This window comes from Tarenaya hassleriana, unplaced genomic scaffold (assembly GCF_000463585.1).
Source record: "Tarenaya hassleriana unplaced genomic scaffold, ASM46358v1 Cleome9, whole genome shotgun sequence".
In the NCBI taxonomy this organism is placed as follows: Eukaryota; Viridiplantae; Streptophyta; class Magnoliopsida; order Brassicales; family Cleomaceae; genus Tarenaya; species Tarenaya hassleriana.
This window is the reverse complement of record NW_010971389.1, coordinates 4,427,246-4,439,010: the sequence shown is the minus strand read 5'-3', so window position 1 is coordinate 4,439,010 and position 11,765 is coordinate 4,427,246. Positions and strand designations below refer to the sequence as shown.

Genomic DNA, 11,765 nt, shown 5'->3' with positions numbered 1-11,765 from the left:
CTCTTCTGGAGCATGGAGTACAATCATGGTAGAACCCACTATACATAGTACACACCCCAATATCCCCATTTTCTGCAGTTTCTCCTTCAGCAAGATATCAGCTAGTACAGCACTACATATCATACAACATTGTGGATCATAAACCACCATAAACATGGTCAAGAAGAAAGCAACATGAAAATAGTTTGAAAATTTTATTACCTAACAATGATACTCAAAGCGCCGAGAGGGGTAACAAGCACAGCGGGAGCGTAAATATACGCTATAAAGTTTGCAATTTCCCCAACAATCACTGCACACCAACACCCATCACGAATTATCAATGGTCAAATAAGTAAACTAAGGCAATATACGAGCAGATTCGGCTGAAACTAGCTAAACCCATCACCCAAAATTCACCGTCTGAAACAAATTGCAGCTCTCACAACACAATCCTGGTTCGAAAAACATGAAATCACAAGAAAAATTTGAACTTACTGGTGATCATACCGACCCACCAAAGTGGTTCCAACAAATATCCATACCCGCCGGAGCCTGAAACCAATAAAAGAAAGCAGATGATTCGCAAACAAATCGAAGAATCAGACACACGATGGAACCCAGAAAATTGAGGCGAGAAATTAAGACACTGACCCGCGCGGGTACCATTGGCACTCGCCCTGCGAAGACCCTTCTTCTTGAAGATGAAGCTTGAGCCTATGAAGACGCTCGAGACGACGGCCAAAACAAGGCCTTTGAGATTGCTCGAGTACATCTATGGATCAAGACGCATACAAACATATGCTGCTGCTTCTGTACAATCAAACCTGTGTATTATACACACGACACGAACAGCTGATTCAGATTTCAACCAGCGGGAAATTTTGAAAATTGGATGAAACCCTAACTCGAAAATTGCGCCCTTTGCTTTTGTTCCGATTTCTGCTTCTTCTTCTTCTATTTGGTTTTGTATTTTTCTGGGTGATGCGACCTCAGCGATGTGGTCGCAATTGGCGCAATCTCTACCGGTCTTCTTTGGATACCCACTGCCTGCAACCCTTGAATCTCTGTATTCCAATTGTCATTGTCGTCGACTGACAGCGTGTCTTTTATTTTTTATTATTTTTTCACCAATTTAGTTTTTTTTTTTTATAAAAAATTTCAAAACAATTAGTTTTATAAGGGAAACGTGAAAACGGAATAATCAGCTCTTCCGTGGTATATTCTCCTTTTTTTAAAAAAAATAATAATTATTTTATTAGGTCACATTTTTCTTTTTTTTTTTTCAATTTTATTTTTATCAATGTATCCATAATCCTAAATACTCTTCCATGTAGGGTAGGCATTTCGAAAAACGGTGTAGGATAGGTTTATTGCTTAAGATTTAGATATTAGATCTAGGATTTAGAGTTAATGGTTTATGAAATGTTAAATTTTTATTGTTTAGGATTATGGGTATAATAATAAAATGAAAAAAAAAGTATCAAGTGTTCTAATAAAATAATTAAGAATTAAGAATAAAAAAATAGGAGAGTATACCATGGAAGTAGGGCTGGACGTTTCGGTTCGATTATTCGGAACCGGACCGAACCGAACCGAACCGAGAAAACGGTACTTTTCCCGATCCGAAACCCTTGGATTAATTTATCATTTTAAACCCTAATTAAAAATATGTGTTATCTTATTTCTCAATGAATAGATAGTTTTTTTTTTCCATTTATCATTGGCAGTCTCTTGTTTTCATTTGGCATCTTGTTGCTCATACATAAATGTCTTGCTCATTAGAGTAGTGTCTTCTTTATTTTTCGATTTCTTTTGTTTGTCAACACATTTTCTTTTATAATCCGAAAATTCAAAGGATCTTCGATTCAATTACATCTCCTAAAACATCGAAAAAATCTAGGTGAACGTCTCTTCTCAAATAGAGACTTGAACTTGGATGGAGAATGAGGTTTGGCACATTACTTAGCAATTGAGATATTCAATCTCGATCGGGTTCAACACAATTAAAATTATTATGATAAAAAAATCAAAGTATTAATTCTTACAACAATGAGATTAACTCTAACATCTTAAACCTATTGGCTACGTTGGCAACCACCTAATGGATGGATGCTGTAACACTTCACAACAACAACAACAACAAAAAAAGGAAAACGCGTGAACCATAGTATTGTCTTGCAGACAACTCTTGTGTAAGACACAAAGTACACATCTATGTCAGCAGCCTAATAGCTCTCCCATTGTTGAGCAAATTAACCCGTCGAGCTTCAAGATTTGAGACCGCGGTCTAGGCCCCCAACATATGGAAGAAGACTCTCAAAAACCGCATCTGCCAAGTCGGAGATGAACAAGGGTTCTGTTCCTGGTGCAGGAACTCCTCCCCAGTTCTTGATTCCATACTCCAACGCGCATGCTCTTTATACTCTATATTATACTTTTTACTAATTGTTGTCGTAATTTATTTTGTTATAAGATTGAATGTAAATATTCACAATATTCAAATATATATATATATATGATCGGTAATTTGTTATATGTGACATTTAAAAAAAACGAAAAGAAAATGTCTAAACTTGACGCACATGACACTCGAACACGAAGCCTTAAAGAAAGAGTTATCTTTGCACATGCACACGAGAAGGTAATATGACCAATGACTGTTGAGGTCTTTGTTTGGTAACACAATTTTGGTTTCTTGGAAATGGACAATATGTATACCATATGCATGTCATATATATATATATATATATATGGTCACTTGACTGTAATATCTTCATCTTTTTTTTTCACTTTCATATCAACATTTCCTCACTTTTTTTTGTTAGCAATGGAAATTTTTGTCACCCTTTTCGTCATTTATTGGTAACTTTATCGGCAATTTTACTATTATGAAATGATTGGCGAATCTTTTAGAACACGGTTTTAGTCCAATTTGCGATGAACCACCTTTGTTTACTATCCATTTTTCGTTAACATTTCGTCGTCGTTGTTTATTATTATTTTTTTTTGGCAATGCAAAATTTCGACACCCTTTTCGCCACTTTTAATCGTATATGTTTTTTTAAGAGATTTATTGACAATCTTGGTTATGAAATGGGTGGCGAATGTTGGGGAATTGGGTCGGTCCAATACGAAAATAATGGCTAGATGATTGAGATGTTGGATATATTCGCATACAAAGCGAACGAGTACAACAAATAAATTCCACGAGGACCACTTCATACACGTGCGTGGGGGTTCACAAATCCTATCTAACTGTCATAAATTGTTGCTATTACAACTTTTTGTTCACACTCGAAATTAAACCCTCATTTTATTTACAAAAATGAGTTCAAGTTGGATTTTTCTTCCACGGCCATTCTATATGCTAGATTTCGAAATTTTATTGGATAGACATTTCAGACAGTTTGGTTTCCATTATTTTCAGAATCAAATTCCTTTTGAAAAAAAAAATCGTTTGTCTATATATATAACCTAATAACCAAAGTGGATTGAAATTTCAAACATGCAAAGGCGTAGAGATTCAAAGTTTCCATTTGGTTTAGATTTAGATTTTTCTATTTCAAAAAACATATCTATTTTATTTTTATTTTATATTCGTACTCGATTTTTATTTATAAAATATTTTCATTTTCAAAAGCAGATTTTGATTTTGTCATATTTTTTATTTCTAGATTTAATTCATATTCAAAATTTTTAAATTCATAAAAAAAAAAAAGTTTATTCGTTTCATTTTGCACACATCAGAATCAAAACACCCATATTATTCAAATTATATACTTTATTTTTTTTTTTCAACACTTGTGGAGTGAAGACAAATGTGGTAACATGGTATTGGTGTGAAAAGCAACGCGAGGAACAAAACATACAAAATTAAAGCAGAAAATCAGTAGGGCTTTGACATTGACCTTCCACGTATATTTTCTTGCATATAATTCTAAATGTATCATCTTCTTGATCCTTGACCACCACATTCCCCTTTCACATGCATGTATACCTTTCTTTGTCCACATGTAACCAAGATATATAGGATGTTATAATAAAAATTGGTGAGAATTTAAAATGGATATTAAATCAAACGGGAATCCAATCTAAATATCATAAAATCCAGAACGTGTACGAATTGAAATATATATCTTTTCATTTCTTTTTCGAACCCGAATTCATCAAAACCCGATTTGTCTATGATAAATCTGGACAAAAATGAAGTTTTTAGAGAACATAATATAGCCCCGAAATTCCTTATTTTGCAATAAATTAAATGGTTAAATTAAATAATACAATATAACATCTATTTGTTATAAATAATATTAGTAAATTATTTCAATAAAAAGATATATGGATTTATTAAATGAAACATTTTAGTCAATTTCAATTGGAATCTCTCTCTCTCTCTCTGCATGTGTGTGTATGGATCACGACGGTCTTATCTCCACACATGCACGTATAGATGTAGACATACATATACACATAAGGTACAAACATACATAGACAAGTGCAAATATATATACATATATATATATATATCCTCAATTATTTAGGAGTTCTCTAATGCAAAAAAAAAAATATATATATATAAAAATGGATCCATTATATTAACATTTCCAGTCCACAGTTCTACTTCTTTCCAACCTTAATTAAAAACTCGTATATGCTCAATCATGAGTCATAATGAAGATGAAGGATATGGAGGAACCAAAGAGGATGCTCCTCATGAAGAACATAACACGTCACCTTCCTCATCATCATCTTCACCGTCCCCCGAATTCTCTTTCACCGTCTCACTCCGGACTTGTAGTTCATCTTCAGATATTCTCCTCTCCCCGAATGGTAAGACCAAATCTTTCGCTGTGGATCTCTCTCCTGCAGATGATATCTTCTTCCATGGCCACTTGCTCCCCCTTCAAATCCTCTCTCATCTCCCCATCTCTCCTCGCTCCTCCGCTCATTCCCGCGACGCGGCAATCCTTCCAAAAGAGAGATTCAACGGCCAAGAAAACACCCAAGAACATGACAAGAACCCTTCTTGCTCCGATGGGGACACCGTTCTTGAAAAACACGACGGGATGAAGTCGAGATTTTCGTTTATGCTGTCTAGTTTGTTGAAATGGAGAAAAGGGTCGGAGCCGAAAGGCGGAGAAAAGGGCAAGAAAGCAAGTCAGAAGAAACGGCAGAGATTCGAACTCAACGGCGTATTGAAGCGGTGCACGACAATGGTTAAACAAACGGTTCTCTTCCACGGAAGAAACGAGACGAAGGCCGAGAAAACACGTCTCGAGAGGGAAGACTATCGTTCGTACTCGGGGAATCTAAGCTTGAGGCACGATATAATCGATCTGAGAGGGAATAGAGGCGAGTATTCTGCACCGGTTTCCACAAGAACGTCGCCGACAAACAGAGGCCTTCTCGTGCCGATAACAAGGCTTTCTTCTTCGGCAAGCGACAGCTCGGTGGAAGAGCTGCATGCTGCAATTGAGGCAGCTATTGCTCACTGCAAGAAGTCTTTTGCTATTGACGAAAAAAGCTCAATGAAATCAGAAAATGCAGCCTGAGTTTCTATTCATCATGCGGCCACCAAAGTTCTTTGTCTGTATACTTTAAGGCTATTTAGTATATAATATATATATACATATATATATATATATATTGGTGCAAGCTATATTTTATTTTCTTGGGTACGAAAAGTCTTGATTTATGTATCAAAATGTGATCATAGGTTACTTATTTAATTATTTTTACAAATTAACAATAAACTGAATTGAACCCTGACTCGTACATTCGTAGAAATGAGGAGGACGAACCAAATATATGTTGCAAGATTTTTTACAATTATGATGTAGGAACTATAACCGTTTTATTTTATAGAAATATATATGTACTGTAATTTTAATTCCATTCCATAACGGTAATAAAAATTACTATCCGGTATTTGCACCTTAACCCGATATTTTTTAGAAATGACAATTCGGCCATTCATCTCTTAATTTAATAAAAAAAAATTAATTTCCTAAATAAAATAACACATAAAATACGTCTAAATCGATTGAAATGTAGGTCCACCTAATTATTTTTCGATAATTCCACCAAAAAAGATAAGTCTTGGGTTCTAGGCCATTAACTGAATGCAACGTTTGAAAAATTGTCCGGACCTTGTTTGGTTGTTTTTTGGTTTTGTCATTTCAAAGCAGTTTCTTGAAGCAGAAACATATAGTAACATTCGATTTCATATCTGACATTCTTTTGTATAGAATTTTAGTTCGTTTTTTTAATTAAATATACAAAGAATATATTATTAATTCTCATTAATTTTGTATAAATTATTTTAAATAAATAAAAATAAATTAAATGAATCTAAATCTAATACGAAAACTACGGACAAAACCGAACTAAAGCCGTTTTTTTTTAATAGTAGCTTTTGTTTAATTGAGAGTCGAAGTTAGGCAGAATAGGAACCGCCAAGAAAACTGTATAAATATAAATTTTATAAAATCTAAAATTCGAAATCCAAAAATAACCAAAACGGAATCAGACTAAAATCCAAATACTAATTTTTATTCAACTTTAACTTACGATTACATGACTCCACGTATACATACACGTTTTCTCATATATAAGAATATACACTGCCAACCAACTAATTAATTTCATTATAATCATACATTATTTTTTTTCCCCCGTCGACTCCTCATTTTCTTATCGAGTTCTCTTTATTTTTTTTCCTTTCCTGCCATTGGCTGCTGTAATCATTTTACACTGTCAAGTGTCCATAGAACAAAAACAGACATGTTAATTTCGCTTAGTTTTATTAGGATAAACATGAAAATATTACTAATTTTCGTTAATTTTATATAAATTAATCTAAATAATTAGATGTTTTGCCATTTTCATTCAACTTCGTCTATTCCAATATTTTCCGTATTTTATAAGAACAAACCAATATCTCAAATTCAAAAACTATATCTTTATAATTGGGGACATATATAATTTTACTATAAGCAAACTTAATTTGAGTGGGGGGTATTTTACAATTTTGTTAAAAATTTTATAAACTATATAAAGAAAATAATTTTTTTAAATTAAACAAGGTTCGTATCAATGTAGATCCGCCCACGGATTTAACCGTATCCAAAATATTTTTTTGAGAACCGTAAACGTTACTTACCTATTACAGTTCGTCTTTCTGGTAAAGGGAACGCCGAAATCGACGCCACATTTTTTGGGGAGACGGCTGGCGTTATCGTCCTTGACGCCCGGATACCGACTGGCCACGTCCTTCAGGCATCGGCACGCAGCTTGGCGGTCGGCCTTCTTCCTCGCCATCGCCTTCAAACTCTTCAAGCCGGCGCAGCATTTCGAAGAAGGGGTTCCCCCTTTCACGATGTACCCCGCACACGGCATCAGGGTCGATTCCACCGCCTGGCATGTTATGGCGTTTCCTCGCTCGGAGATCGCCAAAATCAACATCATGATCGTCAACAACGGTAACATAGCCGATTTCATTTCGAGTTTTTTTTTGTTGTTGTGTGGTGTTTGTTAGTGTGTATATATATATGTTGTGTTTAGACAAATGTAAGACTTTATAAGATGGAGAATTTAATTAGGTCATTAGATGTAATAAGTCTTTATAGTAATTGCACGTTGTTTTCGTGTGTGTCATTCGTTTAGAATGGTAGAGGAAGTTCCGGACAAGTGTTGCTGTTTTTTTAGCTTAGAGTTGTTTGGCGGCAATCAAACATGTGTTTTTTTTTTCGTGAAATATAACATTTAATTACTCGCTATTTTCATATATAGCTGCTATATACAGATATCGAACCGATTTTGCAAAATTTATATATTTTTTGGGTCCAACTCAATGATATCCATATATATGTATATATGAAAATGGAATCGTCGTAAGTCTAAACAAAGTTGAGATTTCGAAATGCAAATAAAAACATTATCTTAGTTTTAAAAACAGTACTAGCGTTTCGTATTTTAATGTCGCTCACCCTACTAAAAACATTATCAAAATTGATAATCGTTTTTGTTTATTTTATTTCCATTAACTTCATCTGACTCAAGGTTTTATCGTCGAATTTGGAATATATAATCGTCTTCTTCGTCTTCGAGCAATTTGCGGAGTAGATACGGGTGTGAACCAAACTTTTGTAATTGAATTTCTGTTTTAAGTTTAATGATTCTTATATATGATTAATCAAATGCAAATAGTTGCGTCACCCTTTTGATGACACAATTTAGTGACGCAATTACGTTATTATATGTGTTTTATTATTTATATGTATAAACATATAAATATTTATATATAAATATGTATTATATATATATATATATGTATTTGTACAAATATACGAGTATTTATATATAAATATAAATTATATATATATATATATATATTATATGTATTTATATGTATAAATATACGTGTATATATATATATATAAAACGTATATTTTATGTATATGTATATATATGTGTATTTGTATATACAAATATACGAGTATTTTATATATAAATGTGTATTTAATTTATATATACAAATATATTATATATTTATACATATGATATGTTATATACGAATATATATATAATCGTGTATTTATAAATATATATATATATGTATGTATGTATGTATTTATACATACAAACATATGTTATATATATAAACATATATATTTTATGTATGTGTATATATGTACAAACATATACATAAGTATATCTTTTTATAAATATAAATATTTGTATATGTGTATGTATTAATGTTGTAATATATTAGAAGTTTAACTTGGAGTAGTTGGTTGTTTGCCAATTTAAACTCTAAAGTTAAGTGTGATTGAGGTGTAGTGGAAGAGTGGGTGACCTCTTGGAAAGTGGATTTTAGGATTTCAATTTCAGAATTTTCGATTCGGTTTAACATCGCGGTTGGAGGTTAGAGGTCGGGATTAGGGTATAGGATTAGGTTCGGGATCAAAAAAATATATTTTGGATCCAAAATATACGTTTTAGTGACGCAAATTTTGCCTCACCTTTTGCATCACTTTTTCCGTATTTTTTAATAGTGTCGATTTTATGTTGTCTGATTTGAATGAATTAAATGGTTGTATAAACACAATTGAAGAACCAATTTAGCTAGCTGATGAACCAATTAGTTCTAATAATTTGGTTACAGCCATTATTTATTTTTTGTATTCGATTAACAAAAAAGAAAATTCAGTTTCTTTCCAAGAAAATTGCGATGATTTCCGCTATATCATTTATTGCTATATTGAACAAAAAAAAAAAGGATATACAATAAAAAAAACGCAACGTTTTATTGAGCCTTTATTATTTCAACTCTCTCGCTAGGGTTTGGGTTTGCTCATAGAAACACTCTTGCATCAAACTAATTTTATATGTCCTGTTTTTTTTTTTTTTTTTTTTGTGACGAGCCCTCTTTATTAGTCGCTTCGTACGTAGCCGTTCCAAGAACTCGTTCAATTCACACTGTCCACAAAACAAAACAAAACAACAACAACGTTAAATACGTCATAGCATTATGCAAAAAAAAACCCCTTCAATACATAACATAACACAAAAAAAAAAAAAGAAGAAAAAAAACGTTATATATATACCTATCACAATTCGTGCCCGTTGAGAACGGAACGCCAAAATCAACACCACATTTGCCGGGGAGCTGGCTTGCGTTATCGTCCTTAATCTTAGGGTTTTTGGTCGCCGTATCTTTCAGACACCGGCAAACGGTTTGCCGGTCATCCTTCTCCGGCGTCGCCTTCTTCAGATTCTTCATCCCCTTGCAGCAGAGCGCCGACGGGTTTCCTCCGTTCATAAGATACGACAGGCACGGCGCCATGGAGAGGTTAGCCTGCGAACACGTTATCGCCTTCCCCTCCTCCGCCATCATCGATACAAACACGATGACCAGAAGCGGTAACACCACGAGTTTCCTCATTTTTTTTTAAATTTGTTGTGTTTTTCAATATTTTTTTTTTGAATTTGGGTTTGGTATTGGAGAGATATATTGAATTTATACGAGGAAGAGTTCATAGTGTTCATTGGCATGGTTTCCATGTGAATCTACTTTTTTTTTTTTTTTTTTTTTTTTGTGACGAGCCCTCTTTATTAGTCGCTTCGTACGTAGCCGTTCCAAGAACTCGTTCAATTCACACTGTCCACAAAACAAAACAAAACAACAACAACGTTAAATACGTCATAGCATTATGCAAAAAAAAACCCCTTCAATACATAACATAACACAAAAAAAAAAAAAGAAGAAAAAAAACGTTATATATATACCTATCACAATTCGTGCCCGTTGAGAACGGAACGCCAAAATCAACACCACATTTGCCGGGGAGCTGGCTTGCGTTATCGTCCTTAATCTTAGGGTTTTTGGTCGCCGTATCTTTCAGACACCGGCAAACGGTTTGCCGGTCATCCTTCTCCGGCGTCGCCTTCTTCAGATTCTTCATCCCCTTGCAGCAGAGCGCCGACGGGTTTCCTCCGTTCATAAGATACGACAGGCACGGCGCCATGGAGAGGTTAGCCTGCGAACACGTTATCGCCTTCCCCTCCTCCGCCATCATCGATACAAACACGATGACCAGAAGCGGTAACACCACGAGTTTCCTCATTTTTTTTTAAATTTGTTGTGTTTTTCAATATTTTTTTTTTGAATTTGGGTTTGGTATTGGAGAGATATATTGAATTTATACGAGGAAGAGTTCATAGTGTTCATTGGCATGGTTTCCATGTGAATCTAGTTTTTTTTTTTTTTTTTTTTTTTTTTTTGCATTCATGTGTTTAGAATGTTGAAGGATTTAAGGAAAACAAGTTATTTGTTGTCACGTCTTAAAATTAATTCATTAATTAACATTAAAAAAAATTAACGTCTTGGGCTCTTACTCTTAGTTACCATACATCATATAAACAAATAAATATATATTTTGGGTTTTGTCTTTTTTTTTTTTAATCTTTTATGCGGTTTAATACGGGAGTGACAAGTGCCCTATATTAGAATATAAAAGATTTATATGCATTTTTTCGAATCAATTGAATAATCAATTTCTAGTTAAAAATGATTTTGATGTTCAATTCTCTAAAGGAGTTTTCAGATACATCTCATGGCAGAGATATATAAAACGTCGTTTCTGATCTTAAATTGCCTTGTTTTACCAACGAAACACCGGAAAAGATGAAATTGAGAAGGACCAGAGTTGTTTTTTAAAACAAATATTTTATAAACATGAAATATATTTTTACAATTTTTTATATATGTGATAGATATATAATTAGATCCAAATTTACATTTGTTTTCGTATATATGTTAATTCAAAGCTTGAAGAAAAGATATACAGTTACAATTAAAAGTATTTAAATAAAAAGGAAAAGAGAATTTGGTTTGTAGGCTGAATAAATTTTTATACGGTCTCAAACATGCGCCGAAATGCTAATATAAGATATTTGATTCCTTCATCACGAGTCTTGGATACAACAGACTGAATATAAATCCTTGTGCATACCACAAGAGACTTGGCGATGGTGATGTTGTACATCGACGAGGTATTGGTATCAAATTCCAACAAAGATCGTCTGAAAGAATTGAAGACTCAATTGGAGAGAGAGTTTGAAATGAAGAAATTGAGCCAAACAAATAAACAAAATTCTGGTGATGTAAATTTACCGAGATAGAAATCGTAGAAAGATTTGACTTTTACAAAGAAATTATGTAAATAAAATCTTGTCCGTTCAACATAAAAAGGTAAAAGATTGTAAGTCAATATTTGTCC

General features: G+C 33.3%; 5 protein-coding genes across 5 annotated transcripts in view; 1 reads left to right on the top strand and 4 right to left on the bottom strand.

Moving 5' to 3' along the window:
• The window catches only part of LOC104804437 (probable magnesium transporter NIPA6), a 4,146-nt gene extending 3,097 nt beyond the window's left edge, over positions 1-1,049 (bottom strand). Inside the window, exons 1-4 of the mRNA XM_010528736.1 lie at positions 634-1,049; positions 478-534; positions 202-292; positions 1-112 (exon numbers count right to left, since the gene is read on the bottom strand). Of these exons, the coding sequence (XP_010527038.1) occupies positions 1-112; positions 202-292; positions 478-534; positions 634-754 (381 nt within the window). The 5' untranslated portion in view covers positions 755-1,049. The remainder of the gene's footprint in view (positions 113-201; positions 293-477; positions 535-633) is intronic.
• Positions 1,050-4,643: 3,594 nt separating this feature from the next.
• LOC104804561 (BRI1 kinase inhibitor 1-like) lies at positions 4,644-5,534 on the top strand. Its single transcript, XM_010528870.1, has one exon. It carries the CDS (start codon positions 4,644-4,646, stop codon positions 5,532-5,534), a length of 891 nt encoding a protein of 296 aa, XP_010527172.1.
• A 1,120-nt stretch (positions 5,535-6,654) lies between these two features.
• LOC104804436 (non-specific lipid-transfer protein 1-like) lies at positions 6,655-7,522 on the bottom strand. The gene is made up of 2 exons (XM_010528735.2): positions 7,145-7,522; positions 6,655-6,735 (listed from the first exon to the last, which is right to left on the bottom strand). The coding sequence occupies exons 1-2, from the start codon at positions 7,480-7,482 to the stop codon at positions 6,726-6,728; spliced, it is 348 nt and encodes a 115-aa protein (XP_010527037.1). The 5' UTR covers positions 7,483-7,522; the 3' UTR covers positions 6,655-6,725.
• Positions 7,523-9,266: 1,744 nt separating this feature from the next.
• On the bottom strand, positions 9,267-9,980 carry LOC104804435 (non-specific lipid-transfer protein 11-like). Its single transcript, XM_010528734.2, has 2 exons — positions 9,591-9,980; positions 9,267-9,462 (listed from the first exon to the last, which is right to left on the bottom strand). Exons 1-2 carry the CDS (start codon positions 9,926-9,928, stop codon positions 9,453-9,455), a joined length of 348 nt encoding a protein of 115 aa, XP_010527036.1. The 5' UTR covers positions 9,929-9,980; the 3' UTR covers positions 9,267-9,452.
• Positions 9,981-10,098: 118 nt separating this feature from the next.
• LOC104804434 (non-specific lipid-transfer protein 11-like) lies at positions 10,099-10,662 on the bottom strand. Its single transcript, XM_010528732.2, has 2 exons — positions 10,273-10,662; positions 10,099-10,144 (listed from the first exon to the last, which is right to left on the bottom strand). The coding sequence occupies exons 1-2, from the start codon at positions 10,608-10,610 to the stop codon at positions 10,135-10,137; spliced, it is 348 nt and encodes a 115-aa protein (XP_010527034.1). The 5' UTR covers positions 10,611-10,662; the 3' UTR covers positions 10,099-10,134.
• Positions 10,663-11,765: the final 1,103 nt, after the last annotated feature.

Bases quoted from the DNA above. Each gene is read 5' to 3' on its own strand.
- LOC104804436 (XM_010528735.2), bottom strand. From the start codon at position 7,482: ATGAAATCGGCTATGTTACCGTTGTTGACGATCATGATGTTGATTTTG.
- LOC104804435 (XM_010528734.2), bottom strand. From the start codon at position 9,928: ATGAGGAAACTCGTGGTGTTACCGCTTCTGGTCATCGTGTTTGTATCG.
- LOC104804561 (XM_010528870.1), top strand. From the start codon at position 4,644: ATGAGTCATAATGAAGATGAAGGATATGGAGGAACCAAAGAGGATGCT.
- LOC104804434 (XM_010528732.2), bottom strand. From the start codon at position 10,610: ATGAGGAAACTCGTGGTGTTACCGCTTCTGGTCATCGTGTTTGTATCG.